At 35.2% G+C, this 19443-nt stretch overlaps 2 protein-coding genes across 2 annotated transcripts; both read left to right on the top strand.

Moving 5' to 3' along the window:
• Positions 1-5172: 5172 nt before the first annotated feature.
• On the top strand, positions 5173-8844 carry LOC123872866 (larval cuticle protein LCP-17-like). Its single transcript, XM_045917462.1, has 4 exons — positions 5173-5265; positions 5862-6056; positions 6808-6912; positions 8551-8844. Exons 1-4 carry the CDS (start codon positions 5263-5265, stop codon positions 8677-8679), a joined length of 432 nt encoding a protein of 143 aa, XP_045773418.1. The 5' UTR covers positions 5173-5262; the 3' UTR covers positions 8680-8844.
• A 5976-nt stretch (positions 8845-14820) lies between these two features.
• LOC123872868 (flexible cuticle protein 12-like) lies at positions 14821-18662 on the top strand. The gene is made up of 4 exons (XM_045917466.1): positions 14821-14855; positions 15790-15981; positions 17473-17577; positions 18461-18662. Exons 1-4 carry the CDS (start codon positions 14853-14855, stop codon positions 18557-18559), a joined length of 399 nt encoding a protein of 132 aa, XP_045773422.1. The 5' UTR covers positions 14821-14852; the 3' UTR covers positions 18560-18662.
• Positions 18663-19443: the final 781 nt, after the last annotated feature.

Raw genomic sequence — 19443 nt, 5'->3', positions numbered from 1 at the left:
AAGTACAAACAATTATTTTTGTTTTCATTTATTATTTACCAGCTGATGCCCGCAGCTTCGCCCGCGTGGATTTATGTTTTTAAATCCCGTAGGAACTTTTGATTACCCAGTACAAAAGTAGCCTATCCGTATAATAGCCCGTCCCCGGGATGCAACGTATTCCTGTACCACGTAAAAACATTTAAACGGATGATCCTTTAAAAATCCCGAGGGATTACCAGGATTTAGGAATGATATTCCTTACAGCATCAGCGTTGAGGAGTTGTGTCCTTGAGGTCAACGACAAGGAACCGAATCGATACCAACAGTTTCTAAGGTCCATCAGCTTTGGTGGTCTGGTCCCCTGCAGCATCAGGATTGAGGAGAAAAAATGTCGCAAAGTTCCTTTATCGATTATAAAAAAACGCAAATCGGTTCAGAACTCTCGGAGTTATCGGTGTACGTAGGTAGAAAAATACAACTCCTCCATTTACTCCTTGGCTAATCCTCTACTTGTTTGTGAAAGTCCCGTCAAAATAGGTCCAGCCGTTCTGAAGATTAGCCTGTTTAAACAGACAGACAGACAAAAATTTTAAAAACGTGTGATTCGGATATGGTACAGTTAACTATATGAGCTTGATATGAGGTATAGTTATTTCGAAATTACAGACAGACACTTTGATTTTATTTATTATAGGTAGTAAAGATTATTTATTTACGAAGTCTAACTTCCAAGCCCTTATTAAAAACAATTTCTTCATGAGAATTCACTCCTAAGAGTCGGTTTTTTAAATATTTTTTTGTATGTATCTACTACTTACATAACATTATCAACCTAAACAATTATATTTGTAGTCAGTTATGTGAACTAAAAAAAAATTTCGATGTGAGTTACTGTGTGCCTGTATGGATTTGCCTTAACCTTTGAGGTCAAGGTTACCATGCGGTCAACATATCCGACTGCGTGCCTATGCAAATTTTTTCGTTTAAATTTATGAGTTTGAATTAGCTTCCCACTTCGGCAATATACCTACCTACACCAAAGAATCGATGTTTTATGACCATTACAAACTTTTGTATTCATTAATGGCTGGTTCACATTACTCAAGTTGCTGAATCCACTTCTGTAATATTCTTCAAAGAATTGATGTTTTTATGATCGTCTAAAAGGCATTTTCTTGTATTCATTTATTATGGCTATATGGCCGGATTACATTAGCCGCTGACTGTACCACTATGTAAACTCTGTTCTAGCTACTTACTAGCTAATGCCCACGATTTCGTCTGCCGGGATTGAGGTTTTTTTTACAAATTATCCCTCTCCTCCACACGATGCAAGCTATCTGTATGGTTAGATATTAGGTAGAGGTGTGGGCCCGGAATCGAACCCCGATCGCCTGAATGGGAAGCCAACTTTTCACTTGGTCACCACTTCATAATATTAGGTTACTAGAGGTAGCAAGCGACTTCGTCCGCGTGGATTAAGGTTTTTAAAGATCCCGTGGGAACTGTTTGATTTTCCGGGATAAAAAGTAGCCTACGTCCGACCAGGTTATACGCTAGCTCTGTAGCGAATTTCGTCAGAATCGGTCTGTTGGGCCGTCAAAATTTAGCAGACAGACAGACAGACACACTTTCGCATTTATAATATTAGTATGGACGTATGGATTATCGTATTTTTATAATTTTTATGATAGTGTTTTACCTACACTTCAAGGAAATTTCCAAATGATATTTAAATACATATAAAAAATTACGGAACCGGCAGGATTCGAACCTGCGTCTTTTTGGTACGCGCCGACGACGACGCCCTGACCGCCAAAAATTAATTTTTTAGGCTATTACCGCTTCGTTCAGCCTGCTGACATACAAACAGACCAACCAACAAACATACTTACACATTTTCATATTTAGTTATAATAATAATAACAAGATTTATTTTCTTCATTTATGTTTATTTCAGAAGTAATAAGGCTCTGAAATAAATAGATAGAAGAACTTTTGAAGTGCTTTATCCAAGTCCTCGTTTCAGCGTCAACTTAATGTTGTACAACAAAACAACCATTTAAGTACTACCTGATGCCGGCGACTTCGTTCCCGTGGATACAGGTTTTTAAAAATCCCGGGGGAACTTATTGATTTTCCAAGATAAAAAGTAGCCTATGTGTTAATCCAGGGTATAACCTATCTCCATTCCTTTCAGCCAAATCTGTCCAGTAGTTTTTTGCATGAACGAGTAACAAACGTCCATACGTCCATCCATACATACAAACTTTAGCGTTTATAATATTAGTAGGATAAATTCACGGTAGACGGCGCGGTAGGGCAAAAAACTCGTCCTAACATTTTCCCTGTTTTTTGACCTACCAGGGTCATTCAGCCTATATTTTGACAGACAAGTAGTTTTTACAAGAAGCAATTTCTGACTAAGGTAAAGATTGATTACTAGTTAAGGGTAAACGAGCAAAACCAAATATCTGTGATGTATCTATTAACTAACCTATATGGTATTGATAGCCTAGTGGTTAAAACGTCGGCCTGCAATACGAGAGGTTGGGGGCTCGATCCTGGGCACGCACCACTTACTTCTCAAGTTACTCGTATGTACCTATGTTTTAGGAAATTAATATCACTTGCTTTAACGGTGAAGGAAGACATAGTGCGGAAACCTGCATGTACCTGAGAGTTCTCCATAATGGCCAGCGTGGAGGACTATGGCCAAACCCTTCTAGTTCTGTGAGGAGACCTGTGCTCAGTAGTGAACCGGGCGGCGATGGGTTGATCATGATGATGATCTATTAACTAGTTATTTATGTAAGATCGATTCTTCTTGCTATTTTTTTAGGGCTCCGTACCTCAAAAGGGAAAACGGAACCCTTATAGGATCACTTTGTTGTCTGTCTGTCCGTCCGGCCGTCTGTCCGTCGTGTCTGTCACGAATACCTATAGGATACTTCCCGTTGTCCTAGAATCATGATCTTTGGCAGGTAGGTAGGTCTTATAGCACAAGTAAAGGAATAAATCTGAAAACCGTGAATTTGAGTTTTAAAAAAAATGTGTTTCAATTTTCAAAGTAAGATAACTAAACCAAGTGGGGTATCATATGAAAGGGCTTTACCTGTACATTGTAAAACAGATTTTTGTTTATTTTTATGCATAATAGTTTTTGATTTATCGTGCAAAATGTCGAAAAAAATACCCGAGTACGGAACCCTCAGTGCGCGAGTATGACTCGCACTTGGCCGGTTATTGCCAAATAAAAACAAATATTTTAACAAAACACACCTTTGAATACATAAGGAAAAATACTTACTTATATACATATTTAAACTAGATGATGTCCGCAGCTTCACCTGCGTGGTTTAGGTTTTAAATCCTGTGGGAATTATTTGATTTTCCGGGATGAAAAGTAGCGTATGTTCTTATGCGGGATGTACTATATCTGTACCAAACATCAAAATTGGTAAATCAATCTTTAAAAAGCCCGTGGGGACTCTTTGATTTTCTGGGACAGAAAGTAGACAATAATATCCATCCCCAGGATGTAAGCTAACTTTATAGTCTATACCTGCATCAAAATCATTAAATGGACCGTGAAAAGATTGCAGACAGACAGACACACCTTTGCAGCATTCGCATCTATTGCAATATGGATAAATTTTTAATACACATTTGATTCAACAAAAAGCATAGAAAAAAGTTCAAAAACAAAATAAAATAAAATATGGATAAGTAAACCATTTTCAATTGATTACAAGCTGCAAACTAGTTCATTAATTATGAGTGATCATATTCTTCGGAAATGGTCTGAACTTCTTATCAGTCTATTCGCCAGATTCTCATTTAGTTATGGTATCACACTGAAATGAAAGGCTTAATCCATCAGAAATTAAAAATAATCATTATTTAATTATTCCACATGTTTTACACACTCATGATACAAAAATTTGTAAGACATGTAAAACCAAGTTAAGTTACGAGTAAGTATAGGTAATTAAGTAAATTGTTAGATGAAAGCTTTTTGGAAAGTTAACACGATGAACTACATAATGAATGTGAATTTAATTATTTTTGGTTCATCTTTTTACTTGGTACTTAGTATTTAACTAATTTAATTTACTTATAAATAGTATTTTAATATTTTTTAATGAAAATTTTCAATAAAGAGTTGAAATAGGAGATGTTACGATCACGAATACACTGCGAGAAAGTCACGGCCATAGTACATGAGCTTTGAGACCCGTCTCGCATACATTAAAAAAAAATCACACATTCTGGTATTATAATAATACTATTTTTTCACACCAAAGACTATTCATTTCTCAGATTCAGACAAATATTTCTGCCTAAACTTATCAGTCTCTGAAAGGACTATTTTGAAAATCATATTACTACTCTATATTCGTAAACTAATAATCCTTTGTGGAGAGTTCATTGGATTAATAAATAGTAATTATAATAATATCAATCTTTTAGAACTTACCTATATTATTACAGAATTTTAATAATATACTACAGCTTATTCCCGCAAAATCGTTCGCGTGTATTTAAGTTTTAGTTAAGGACTTTCTTAATTTTTGCTTAATTTACTCTTAGGGTATGTAGTCAAGCAATGGTTCCTCCTTTCAAATCTTTATTGTTTAGGCTTAAATGACCTTTACGTTATAATAATAAATCGCTTTAATAATGACTAATTCAAAATTGACTAATTGGCAGGCAATGGGGACTGCTGACAGAAGTGAAAACTTAAAACCATAAAATAACAATGTTTTGTTTGGATTTTCAAATTAATCAAAAGTTTAGTAGTTTTAGTAGTTTTTAAGGCTTTTGGCACTCCGAGGACTATTAACATTAGCATGTCGCTGATGTGACCTTGAAGTTTTTACCCAACCCACAATTGCCCAACTCACATATAATAGGGTTGTTCAAGGGGCGGACCAACAAATTCCTGAAAGGCCGGCAACGCATTGGCAGTTCCTCTGGAGCTAAAAACCTGCCTGCTCGTTTGCTCGTTGAAAAAAGAAGTTGTCACTTCAATAAGTGCTCAAGTTTAGTTCATCACAATTAGTCCTCAAGTGCATTGGCACTTACACTCAAAATCCGTTAAGTATTAATGCCACCTCTGTCAATTTATTCTTTGCTCAGACGTGAGAATTTCATGCAAAAAAAGAGATAATTAATTCATAGTTCGGTTCTGGACATTCAGAAATTACCTATATAAAGTCAGTGTGGAGATCATCCAGGCAGACTGACACTTTAGCAGCTCGATAACCCACTTACAATATGGTAAGCTACGCTTTTGTATTAAGTAATTTTATCAAATAATGAAAAAAGAAACAATTTTAGATATAATGGTACAAGTTCTTCACTTGCCTATCAAAATATTAAAGTGTAAATCGTTAAGACTTTATTATAAAATAAAATATTGTTTCAAAATATTGTATCAATTTGTACATCAAATATGTATAATGAGACAACATATTTTATAAAATAACTTACCTATGGTACTTTGGGCAAATCCAATTACCTATCCTAGTTTTGACTTTCTGGCTCTCTTGCCTGCAAACAAAGTTGTAAAGAAGAAGAAATTAGTCAAATAATAAGTTTGACGTGAGTTACTCACAAATTAGTCGAAAATAACTGACTAATTTCTTAAACTGGACACTTTCAAGTAAAGATTTTTATATATTATAAACTATTGGCGCTATTAGAATGCCATAAACATAGATATAAAATTTGGATTTCTGTGGCCATAAATCTACTTTGTCATATTAGTTTACAAATTGCGAAAAACCAAATTAAATTTAAATTTCGCGGGCAGACCCGTACTTTGCACCTTAAGACAATGTTTTCTAAAATCTCCTTTTGATATTTTTTTCTAGCAATTCCTAGTCGTTCTCACCGTCGCCGTGGCCTGCGTCGCCGCTGACGTGTCCCACATCGTCAGACCCGACGAATACGTCCCCATCGTCAGGTCACTCTACGACATCAGCCCCGAGGGTAACTCCTACCGTTACTCCTACGAGACCGGCAATGGCATTTCCGCTTCCGCTGAGGGAAACACCAAGATCGTTGACGTAAGTTTAAAAAGCTCCTCTTACTACTATACTATATTTTGACTTTGAATACTTATCTATTTATTTATTGAAATAGACTTACTATCTGAGATTATGTCAAAATCATAAAATTAATAAAGGTAATTTAACGGGAAGGTTTATTAATTTTTAATTCACTGTTGATTAAATTAATCTGGAGTCTGGAAGATTCAAAGAGCTATTAAAACAATTCAACATTTCCGCATAAAAAATTGGTTTATTTTTGTAATTTTCTTAGTCAAATATTTTACAAGATTACATAATCTTCTTAATTTTTTTTTAAGCTAGATAGCGGCCATTTTTTTATTGTTTGTTATACTACTTCAATTCTCTACCTATTATTTATGCTTCATGAGATACCTACAGCCCGCTGACAGATTGATACACAGACAGACAGACGGACAGCGGAAGCTGAGTAATAGTTTTTAACTTATTTTAATAACCAAAACGTATTTATACGAAGTACGAACCCTAAATACGTAATGGTTATTAAAATAAGTTTTGACTTTTGAAAAATGATTTTTTTATCAATTGATATTTTTTCAAATCTGGTAAAAGCTATGCTACGTATATTAATAGTAGAATAGAATAGAATAGATTTTTATCCAAGTAGACTTTTACAAGTGCTTTATGAATCGTCAAAATAATTTACCACTGGTTCGGAATGCCGTTTCTACCGAGAAGAACCAGCAAGAAACTCGGCGGTTGCTGAAGTCATGTTGAATTGTTTCAGAACGAGCCCGTAATGGAAGTTAGAGGCAGCTACAGTTACACGTCTCCCGATGGCACCCCCGTCGAGACCACATACTTTGCCAACGAGGCCGGATTTGTAGCCCAAGTAAGTATTCCCAAAGATATAAAATGTGACTCTCATTGAATTTCAGCCACGGTAGCCAGTGTTTTTTTATCGCAAGATTGCGCTTGACAACAATCATCACACTAATATTATAAAGGCGAAAGTTTGTATAGGCTAGTGCCTAATACAAAGCAAAGATGAGGCATAGGTTGGAGCGTGCTTGTCTGAGGTGTGTAGAGTCTGCCAATCCGCACGGTCAGAAAGGTAGACTACCAAACTCTTCTCATTCTTAGAGGTGACCCGTCCTCAGTAGTGACCCAGCGTTGGGTTGATGATAATAATGAACCGAGTTTCAGCAGCCAGTCTTAGTGGAGACTCTCAAATTACACAGAATATATTATATTACCGTGCATTTAGATCTTGTCGTCAAGCGCAAGGCGATAAAAAACATAGATATGTATTAAAAAATTGTCTTAACTTCTGTGTGTTATAGTGGCGCGGATTCTGTTGTCTTTCTCTAACCTAAATTTAGAGTATCTGTATCCTTTTTCTTTTTATTATTGCTAAAACAGGACGGAAAATGAATTTTACACTTCTTAAATTTTAGTCGCAACTGGCAGCTAAAGTCACGAGGTTTGACAGCTCTAAATTAAATTTAAAACTGTCAAAGTGTTTCCTTTTCATTAGTAAGAAGAGGATGTGAATACTCTAGTTTTGTTGTACTCAGAATCAGTACCATTATTTTAGTGCAACGATCCAAAAGCTACTCAAAATATTCGACCGATAGCTCTAACAGAATAATTAAAATCAAGTTATGGGTGTGGAACAACGCAAAATTATTTTGTTTATGAAAATACTCGTTTGGAATTTTTATATAAAAGATTCGTTTTAATACAAGAAACCTTGATCTTTAAATCATTGGATGTTACAATGATAGGTCATTAGGAGGTCCGTAATTCGGCTGTAGGTAACTGATTAATATTACTTACTGAGATTCAAGATTTTTTTGTTATATGTTTACATAGGTATAAGTATATTGGCATTTAATTCAAAACAATATCTTTAATTTACTAACTTTATTTATGAGCGCAGATGAGCGCTTGATCATTCGACTCTTTTTTTTATTTTAAGCTTTACATTTTCATGCTGTATTTTTCATATAAATAGGTTATAATCACTTCACTACTAATTACTATTGTATACGAACGCATGATTTTTTGTTTTGTCCTTCGATCACGCTGTAGGTACTGGAGCAATGGATTGACGTAATTTTATCTGAACATTTGTCCATATATAAATAACTAGAAGATGCCCGCGGCTTCGCCCGCCTGGATTTCAGTTTTTTAAATCCCGCAGGAACTCTTTGATTTTCCGGGATAAAAAGTAGCCTATGTCCTTCCCCGGGATGTAGCCCAAGTCTGTACCAAATTTCATCAAAATCAGACAGACAGACAGACACACTTTCGCATTTATAATATTGGTATGGATTGTAATAATACCTAATCCATACCTAGATTCGAACTCTGTGCACGCCACTGCCTATACCAGACTTAAGCGAAGCATTTTTAGGGTTCCATACCTCAAAAGGAAAAACGGAACCCTTATAGGATAACTTGGTTTAGGAATTGATATTGATTGTTGGTATACAGAGTATTAAGCTTGTATTTTTTTGATTTACAGGGTAGCCACATCCCCGTCGCTCCCCCAATTCCAGAGGCAATCGCCCGTAGTCTTGCCTACATCGCAAACAACTACAAGGCCCCCGTAGAGCGCGTCGCAGGCGTCGCCGAACGTGTCTACAGGCCCTAAGCGATGACTCTCGATTGAACAACTGACTCGAATGAACATACTAAGCCCACGCGAACGATTGTTGGACTAGCCGATTTTACCCCCCGTTTTTGTTTTGTTTTTCGTTTATGTTAAGCGCCGTAAAATGTAAGATAATAACGAGTTGTAATAAAGTGTGACATACAATTATTTTTTGTTTCAATTTTTACCATGCATTACAATACTTAGATAAGTAGATTGGTAAAAGGAAAGAACTGGAAAACTTATAACGTTTCATCAACAAGAAAATTCTTACTAATTGGACCTGCTTAAAGTTGTTGTTTGGAAAATGGAAGTTTTCAATCTGAAAATATTTTTTACATGATTAGTGATTGATTGATTGGTGATGACCCTCTATTGAACAATGACTCGATTGAACTTCACTCAGCCCAGGAGAGCGATTGTTGGACTAATCGATTTTACCTCCCTTTTTTTATTTTGTTTATGTTATTGTGCCGTAGAATATAAGATAATAACAAGTTGTATTAAAGTATAGCAAACAACCATTTTTTTGTTTTAATTTTTACTAAGGAGCTATATAATACATAGGTAAAAAGAAAAAACTGGAAAATTTACTACGTTTCATTAACAAGAAAATTATTATACTATTTGGATTTATAAAAATACTTAAAATTATTGCTTAGAAAATGGAAGTTTTTAATCTGAAAATATCTTTTCCTGTCAAAAATTGAGGGTATACTTCGTGAAAACGCTCTGATATTTTTTACATGAATGCCCCATAAACGAACGCGCCTACAAGCCCTAGGGATGACTGATGACCGTCGATTGAACAATAATGAACTTCACTCAGCCCAGGCGAACGATTGTTGGACTATGGCTGATTTTAATCCCCCGTATTTTTTGTTTTTATTTTATGTTAAGCGTCATAAAATGTAAGATAATAACGAGTTGTAATAATGTGGGGCATACAGTTATACTTTTTGTTTGAAGTTTTAGTTTTTTAGGCTATTCTGAATGAACTGGAAAATTCGCTCCGCTTTATTAACAAGAAAATTGTATTTAAAATTACTACTTGGAAAGCGAAAGTTTTCAATCTGAAAAAATCATTTTCAATCAAAAATTGATAATATTTTTTTAATGAGTGCCCCAAAAAGAAGTGTAATGTTTTCAGGGTTCATATTGTATGTAGTATGTAAGTTTCTTTGTCCCACCGTAATGACAGATCTGGATGTATGGGGTAGATGTCCTTGGTATCCTTACATCATTCCGAGTGATATTGGCTTTAAATGTTTAAAAAAAAATAGTATGGTTGAGCAGTCATTTTTTAATAAAATATAATAAAAATGATGAAGGAAATTTATTGAACAACATCCCAGAAAAAACTAGATATCTGCAAATCAACTAATGGGTGCTAAAACTCGTTTATTATGTAAAGGTTACGTTTTTTATTACACTTGTGATGAATAAGAAATAATAAAGATGCAAGAGAATACGACCCGAAGCCACACCTAATAATAATTTTGAATACCTAAACCGACTTTTATGCTATTGAAAAAAGACGGCTTGCTAAAATTGCAACTATTAGGACCTACCAGCAGGGTTGGACAAAATAGTATAAAAAACAATTTTTTGTTTAAAACTGGTTTTTAATTTAATAAAATACATGTTTAAAACCAACCAACCAACTACTAGGTAGGTGATATCTGTTGAGAAGTTCCGTCCTCCAAACTACAGAAATCTTCATTAGATCTTCACTAGAATAGTAAGTATCGCGGGCTCCTATTTCTCATCTCTTGAAAAGTATCTGCCAAAAAAATATGGCTGCAGTCTATAGACTACGCCATCTCTGTGAAAGACCACTCAGATTCAGTGCTTGATAATATCGGTATTATCATCTCAGTTGGCTGCCAAAATTTAGCGCTAAAATTAGGACATTGATTGTGATATTGTAAATTTTAATTGCTAAGAATACAAGTTTTCGACTACAAGAGCTGTCCGTCCGATGTCTTATCCATAATTTAAGCTATAGTTCGCTAAATGACCTATTGGGTAAAAATTGAGGTCTGCAGACTTCGCATTAATCAGCTAAAAACTTATATTGTAATATCTTGTAAGTTGCAAGTTACTTAGGCGTAGGCGCCATCTCCATGGGCGAGAGTATTGCGACCGTCCTACTATTGTCAGATAATCTCCACAGTACAACGATAATTACGCCAGCAGCGTGTCGTCGCGACCCTCAACGATACGCCACGAGACGGTAAGACGCAATGGTACGCGCTACGTCTACGCTTACGCAACACTTACGCAGCCTGTGTGAACGAGCTGTTAGGTACATGAAATACCTATTATTTACGTACGGGTTGGCAAAAAAACTTGCGCTTCTTCGTTTTTTTCATCATTATCATCATGAATCCATCGCTGGCTCACGGCACCTCAGACGGATCGCCGAGTAACGTGACAGCAACGCCTGGTCTGCCTCTCAACTGTGCTAACGTGGCGGTATCGCCGCGAGACTTAACCACTCTTCCTGAGTTTCTCGTTATATTGCCGCAATATATCGCCCTGTGGGCCTATAGAGTTTGTATCGAATTTGATAGCACGACGAGTTTATCGCTGCGATACTTACGCCCGTGGAGATGGCGCCTTAAGGCCGGTTCACACCAATCACGTACACGTGACACGTGCGTACTTAGTGACTGCACGAATTACGTCTACGCGAATGTTCACGCCACGCAAGCGGTAGAATGCCCAGGGTCATACAGTTCCATACATTACAACGCAATGGTACACGCTACGTCTACGCTTACGTAACCTGTGTGAACGAGCTGTTAGGTACATGAATTACCTATTATTTACGTACTGGTTGGCAAAAAAAAATTGCGTTTCTTCGATTTTTTTATCATTATCATCATGAATCCATCGCTGGCTCACGGCACCTCAACGCACGGATCTCCTCACAAAAAGAATTAATTGTTTCTTTTAGAAAACTAAGATTTTTACGCTTATGAAAGTACAATAATTGTTAATCCTTTGACATACGAACACGGACGTTGTGTTCCAAAGGGTTGCGAATGATTTGATTGAGCGTCTTAGGTACCTGCTAATACGCGTAATAAAAATGCGTAGGTAGCTACGCATTTTTTACACGTCTTGCGCTACGGCTTAAGAACATTTTCTGCCATAATAGCTAAAAAATCTATCAATTCAATTTTCTACCTAGTACGGTTCACGAGATACAGCTCGCTGACAGACAGACGGACGGACAGACGCATGGACAGCAGACGCTGGATAGGGTCCTGTTGGCACACTTTGGGTACGAAATCCTAAGAATAATGAAAAATACTTACTTTTAAATAAATAATTATTATTATAATAAAAATTTCTTTTTTTTCGGTATTAAGTACAATTTGGTACTTAATTTCTTTTTGATCATGTGCCATTTTTTATGGCCGATGAACATTGCCTTCGATGATCACGTGATAAATAATTATGATCGCGTGATTAATTGATTGATTAAAACTAATTCTACAAGGTTTCCTTTAAAACTGAATATTTTTTTAAGTAAATGCCAAAGACGACCAGCATAATAATTTATTATCTAACCCGACTACTTCTTAAGGAACTTGTTAAGCGAGAATTAGCTTGTCTTGTCAAAAATAAATTTAAAGTTTTTCTGTCGTCTGTCTGTCTCCTAAGGACAAACATAAAAACCGGTCAAGTGCGAGACGACCGAGCTCGCGAAGGGTTACGTACCATCGCACAAGATGTATCTAAAACTTTTTACCCGAATGCGGGTTAAACATATTACTTATCGTTATTTTCTATAGCATACGTTTATTTAAGCTAAGCTGATTCTTGTCTTTTATGTTGCGGCTACATTAAGGTTAACGTCAATACCCAACAACGCCATAATTATGCCTATTATCAACGCGTTAAATCCAGTGGCCACACTTGAACGGTTAATGTCTAATGCCAATTGAATTAGCGTTAAAATCGTCTAACGCCAAATCAGTGAATGCCGTTGTACGTTGATCGTGGCTAGATGTACGTTTAACGGGAAACGCCGTCGAACGTCGCGTTGTTGGCCGTTAATGTGGCCGGGACATCACAGTATGTCAGTAGCACTAGGTTATCCAAAATGCAACGATTACTTTTTGAGCCTATCTATGCCCAACTATGCGTAAGGGCTTAAAGCGACCCAGATACAACAAGACTGTCATAATATAATTACCATGTAGGTAAGCTGTTGTTGAATTATATTTATAAAAAACTAGAGGATGCCCGCGACTTCGTTTGCGTGGATTTAGGTTTTGAAAGATCCCGTGGGAACTGTTTGACTTTCCGGGATAAAAAGTTGCCTATGTCAATCACAGGGACGCAAGCTACCTTTCATACAAATCGGTTAAACGCATGGGTTTTCGGGAATCCCATGTGAACTCTTTGAGTTTCCGGGATAAAAAATAGCCTTTGTCCGTCTCCGGGACATAAGCTAACCCTGTACCTTTTGTCGGAATCGGTTAAACTGTTGAGCCGTGAAAAGGTAGCAGACTGACAGACAGACACACTTTCGCATTTTATAATATTAGTATGGATAGATTGTTCTAGATTAATTTAATGTTATGATTAATAAAATAGCATTTTTAAACAAGACCTTTATTCCCTTTTTCGTCCTAGAGCAGTAGTTACAAGAGTGTTACAACTACTTCATAACTTATTAAGTTTTTGTCCTTTGAGTTAGTGAGGCTTTTAAAATATTTACCGATCCTATTCATACTGTAAAAATGTCGTCATCTAATATAATTACTATTACATTTTGTTCTAACACAAGACACCTGTGTGGTATAGGACAGGTTTTTATAAGAAAAGATTTTTGCAAGTCCATCTTTAGTGACCTATTGACATTATGATTTACACCCGTAATTCTACGTAGACGTTGCATATATTTTTATACCTATGCATCAAAATTTTTAAAATTTGTTTGTTTAGAGAAAATCATATTTTAAAAGTATCCTGTTCTAAAGAAAATTAGAAAATAGTTCATCATCATCATCAAATATCCTAGTTTCTCCTTTCACCAAAGGTTGCGTGTTGGAGATTGCTCTGAGCAATAAGGCCACCTTTGCATACATTTTTTTTTAGTTTCTTTATTTTGTCATGGTTATTTTCATGTTTTGTGTGCAATAAAGCTTTCTATCTATCTATCATCTGAATTCTGAACCCATCGCCCGTGCCGGCCCACTGGTAACTTTGGGCCTCCTGTCAGAATGAAAAGTTCAGTCCACCATGCAGAATAAGTGCGGATTGGCAGACTTCACACACCTTTGAGAATATAATGCATGTGTTCCACGATATTTTCATTCCTGATAAGGCGAGTGAAATTACGATGAATAAATTCTCGCGGACTTCAAAAAGAGCATAATTATATTCTCTAATGATTATCGGTAATGATTATAGAAGTAATTGATCTGAGTATAACTTCTTAATATTTTATGAAGGTGTGTATTCAATATGCCATTGCCTATTAGCTAACCAAAATAATATCTAAGTATATGTATCTAATCATAACGGATAAAAGAAAAAATCGAAACCCGAAATCGACGATTCTATTTTCATATTGCTGGACCGGAAAGTGTTGGAAACAACTAAACAACTACACCTTACAAATTAAGTTTTAAATTAAATTAATAATTAATTAATTAATCTATCTTTTCCAGAGACTATTACTACTTTAATATTTCAGGACAAAATAGACAGATTAAATAAAACCTAACCTAACTTAATATTTAGTGAGACCGCATGGGTAAAACGTGCAAAAAATTAAATTGCGCTCATCTTGTAAAAAAAATCGTACCACCATATCTTTGCACATCGAATGTCGGAGTTTCTTTGTTGCTATAAAAAATAATTAAAAGGTACTTTACCTTTTATAATTATTATAGATTCCTTTAATAGTAAAATTGTTGCCTATTAACCTTTATTAGGACCGCATGGATACGGCATGCTAAAAAAAAATATTAAATCGCGCTCACCTTGTAAAAAAATCACTCCACATCGGATTTTGAAGATTCTTTGTTGCAAAATAATGCAAATGCCGATACATAGAACTATGATCGTATGAATCGTCCGAGTATAAAATGCGGAGCGATTATTTTATAGTCACAGTTACACATCGCCTGTTAACTTTGACACACATCATGGTGAGTTGGTCACTAGATAAGCTTTTATTAGGCTCAATAAGCTTAGATTAACTTATCAAAAAGTGATCTATTTTTATTGCAAGTTTCCTTTTGTTAAAATCGAATCAGGCTATCTATATTTTGCACCAAAAAGTAAAAAAGAACATAATTAGCTTTGATTTATCGCTTGCTTTGTTTTTATCACAATATTTTTTAAATGCAAAACTTTTAAGATTTCAACAAACGCCTTTCACGAGTTGAAAATATAAATCTGGTTCAAAAGCTTTTACTATTCTATTGTTCCTTTTTAATGGAATTTTACTGAACTATTTCCATAATATTAATTACTAGCTTTCCCGCGTGGATTTTGGGGTGTCCAAAAATCTTCTTTTCTCTAACTACTTTCTTTGTGGAAGTCTACGTTATAGAAATCTTCATACATGCGAAATTATAAGTTTCTAAACCCAATGGTCTAAGCTGGATGTTATGTCAGTCATTCAGTTTTTCCTACTATATTTTTATGCATACCATAAAAAACTGACCTATGGTGTTGTGATCTCACAAATGCTCTAATATTTTACTAAAAGGGCTGTTACTTTATTTGTATTATTTTAAAAATGACAACTATCAAAACATGTTTTGTTCTTATAATTTTTTTGTCATTCTAAAATCATTGTTCCATATTCTTCTTCGCCATATTATTATGATTCACATAATACCTTGTATGAAAAAATGAAATTGAAAGTATACGTGATAAGCTGACTAGTTTTTCTCCGATTTATCTTATCCTTATTAGTTTTTTGAACTGAACTATTTTCTTCCCTTCTATGTTCTAACATGCCTGCCACCCTGCTTTTAATTATAATAGGGTCTTCTGTATAACATTTAGATATTTTTGATTGGCTACTAGCGTATTCGTGGTTTCTTTGTCGTTGAATCCTTATTGGTATTCCAGAAATCCTTCCTCGCAATTCTCGCCCTCGTGGCCGTCGCAGCCGCTGACGTCTCCCAACTCCGCAGCGCCGACAACGCCGCAGTTATCCTCAAACAAGACGCTGATGTCTTCCCCGACCAGTACCAATACGTCTATGAGACCAGCAATGGCATCAATGCCCAAGAACGAGGTGTCCTGACGAACGTCGGACGGGTAAGATTTATAACTTTCTTATATCCTCATCGTCAGACAAGACTTTTTGCTTAAAAAAGTTGTAGTGTGTGTGTGTGGATACCAAGGCTCAAGATTATCTGTTACTCCGTTGCAACTTGCAAGCAACTACCAACAGACGAGCATACTAAGGTCTAGTTTTACAACCACCAGATAAACTTTATATAGATAAAGTTTATCTGGTGGTTGTAAAACTAGACCTTAGTATGCTCGTCTGTTGGTAGTTGCTTGCAAGTTGCAACGGAGTAAATAGCTATAGAGCTATATTTCTATCTTTATTTATATCTATATTTCTAATTTTATTACATCAGTTAGGTGCTCACATGTCTTTACACGTAGTACATGCCAAACTAATAACAAGTGTAAATTAAAAATTTATAACACCGCCGACAAGTGAAGGACAGTACCTAGAAAAGAGCTGATAACTTTCAAACGGCTGAACCGATTTTCTTCCATTATAGCTAAGAACACTCTCGATCAAGCTACCTTTCAAACAAAAAAAACTAAATTAAAATCGGTTCATTAGTTTAGGAGCTACGATGCTACAGACAGATACACAGATACACACGTCAAACTTATAACACCCCTCTTTTGGGTCGGGCGTTAAAAAATAGTGAATGTCGTATTAGAACTTTGCATGCGGATAATTTTAGACGTAATCAAAGCAGACAAAATTTTTACAACAGTTTTTATTAGACGCGACTTAAGTTGGGAAAAATATTCAATAGCTTTACAACAAAAACTATTTAAAGAACACTCGTAAGATCATAAGTAAATATATTTATAATTATTGGTTAAATTAGTGTCATAAATATAGGTTAATATTTTATAAAAACATATAGGAATAATATTCAAATAAGAGGATATCAATAAAGTAACTTGAGATGAGTTAAGATAATAAAAATGAATTAAGATTATATAAATTATCATAACACGTTTAAAGGGAAGTAGCCAAGAAATGAATTATTTATCAATCAGTAGGTACCAAGTTCAGGTAATTTTAGTGACATATAAGGAGATGAGCTAGTTGCCGAATTATGTTCATAAATTAAAATATTGAACCTTGATATTTCCTCAAGACCAGGTCAATATTAATACATAATTAAATTAAAATATATTCCAAGAACACTATACGACCGCGTGTTTCTTTGGCCTTAGATATTTTATTTATAGCTTTTTTTCTAAATTGCATCATGTTTTTGAAAAGTTTGATATTGTTCCTGATTAAAACACTTACACAGTCAATAGAAGCTATATTTTACTAGCGAATTTTCACTACGCGATTGAAAAACATTAAAATCCAACATGCTATCGAATGTTTTAAATTGTTTTGACTGTTTAAACTTTTAATAATAATTTATTAAGCAAAAAACCAAGAACATACCTACATAATATTGAACATCAAGAATAACAAATTATCATCTCTCGCTGTACCGTGTTCTCCATTACTGAGAGACGTTATTTTTATTACAGGAAGACGAAGGTATTGCAGCTGAAGGAGCATTCTCCTACCCCGGTGATGACGGTCAAATTTACTCTCTAACTTACACCGCTGACCAGAACGGATTCCAACCCCAGGTAAAATAATAGTTTAAGCTAACTCGATAGCTCAACGGAAGCCTTGTATATTGACGTAGACAGGATCTCTTGGTTCTGAACGATGTCATACCATTGACCACAAGAGCTTTTTGTTTGTGAATTGTGATCGTCTTTCGATACCTGATTTTAGGCTTCTTGCGTCAATCGACAGAAATCGGATCTAGTTCTAAAAAATCTATAAGCACAGAAATATTTAGCACTGATTGTAAAGTACAAAAATACCTATTTTAGTAAAATTTCCTTTTAATTGGTCTGATTCGGATCACTGCACCAGACCAAATAAAAAGATTACGGAACACATTCATCATTTTCAGTTAAAAACTGCAGATTTTTTCTTGCATTAGTAACAACATGAAACTAAAATTGTTTGTGAAAATAGGTTAGGCATTACAAAATGTCTATTGATATTTGATCAAGTTTTAGAACATAATGTAATAGTTTCAATCTTTAGAAATATACATATTTCAATAATAACATGCTGAACCCACATGTGGTTGCATAAAAGCTCAGCATTCCGTCTCGGTCAATTGATGCACTATTACGTAGGATTTAAAGGTGACATGCCATATACGAGAAGTCTGAAAGCTTATAAATATCTTATGAAATTCCTATTGTGTCAACCTGACCTTCGTGAGGCAATAAAACAATGTTTCTAAGAATAAAAACATATTGCCATATGTTGATTCCACCTACTCACATCTTTTTGGATTTAATATGTCCTCTGACACTGCAGTGTTTATTTAAGTTTTATATCTAAAAAAAAGCATCCTCAAGAACCTGTTACGGGTAAAATATTGCGACATTGTGTAGGCGCAAAATTATTATTAATTTGTTTACTAATTTCGTCTTTCTATTTTTGCAGGGTGCCCATCTTCCCGTCCCCCCACCCATCCCAGAGTACATCGCGAGGGCCATCGCCTACAACCTGGCCAACGCCAAGCCTGATGTTCAGAGGCCTTAAATTTAGTACTTAGAGCTAACGCTAAATCACTGCCATATTTTATTATTTTGTTAACTCTAGTCGCGTATTTGTGATGGAGCAATTAAAGTTTTAGTGAACCGTTTACTGGTATTTATATTATATTTATCTCCTTTCCAACATCGAACTTACATTTTTGTAAGCGTCTTTAGGGCAACTTTTTAAGTTGTGTATAAAGTCATTAGAGTGGACATTAAAAAAGAGGAAAATTTTGCGGTCCCACTTATAACCTAACCTAAGAGCTTTTAAGCAAAAACTATTTTTAGTACGGTAAAAACTACGTACGGTACGGTACGGTAGATTTCTTTTTGATCTACACGAATCATTTCGACAACCTAAACTAGCTAAACCAAAACTGCTATGATGTACCTACCTTGAAAGTTATTAATTTCCAAAGGAAATATAGTGTGAAAAGAATCGTGAATTCTAATAATAAATCTTAAATCTAGCCTTGTCTACAAATCATGCTGAGTGAAATGGTGCCAAGAATACATAAGAGTACTTATTTAAGCGTTTCTTATGGGTCTTCTAGAATTTCGGATTCCAAAGCCGAACACAAGAGCTAGCAAAATAAAATAATTAAAATGTGGACTGTTACTTTAACAGAATTGCAGCAATTTGCGTGATGTCGATATAGCGTGACTTTTGCACTTTTCCACTTTACGGGGAATATTAATTAGGTACATGTAAACCTTTATATTAACTTTATTACTATTTCATTAGCCATGGAATTAAGAAATAAAGTTCGTTTTTAGGGTTCCGTACGTCAAAAGGAAACCTTTTAAAGGATAACTTTGTCGTCTGTTTGTCGTGTCTGTCAAGAAAACCTATAGGGCACTTGCTACTGACCAGCTAGAACCATGAAA

This window comes from Maniola jurtina, chromosome 15 (assembly GCF_905333055.1).
Source record: "Maniola jurtina chromosome 15, ilManJurt1.1, whole genome shotgun sequence".
NCBI classification, from domain to species: Eukaryota; Metazoa; Arthropoda; class Insecta; order Lepidoptera; family Nymphalidae; genus Maniola; species Maniola jurtina.
This window is presented reverse-complemented; position numbering and strand designations above follow the sequence as displayed.

Coding starts and splice junctions, on each gene's coding strand:
- LOC123872866 (XM_045917462.1), top strand. Junction 6,057..6,807: donor GAAACACCAAGATCGTTGAC/GTAAGTTTAAAA, acceptor GAATTGTTTCAG/AACGAGCCCGTAATGGAAGT. Junction 6,913..8,550: donor AGGCCGGATTTGTAGCCCAA/GTAAGTATTCCC, acceptor TTTGATTTACAG/GGTAGCCACATCCCCGTCGC.
- LOC123872868 (XM_045917466.1), top strand. Junction 15,982..17,472: donor TCCTGACGAACGTCGGACGG/GTAAGATTTATA, acceptor TTTTTATTACAG/GAAGACGAAGGTATTGCAGC. Junction 17,578..18,460: donor AGAACGGATTCCAACCCCAG/GTAAAATAATAG, acceptor CTATTTTTGCAG/GGTGCCCATCTTCCCGTCCC.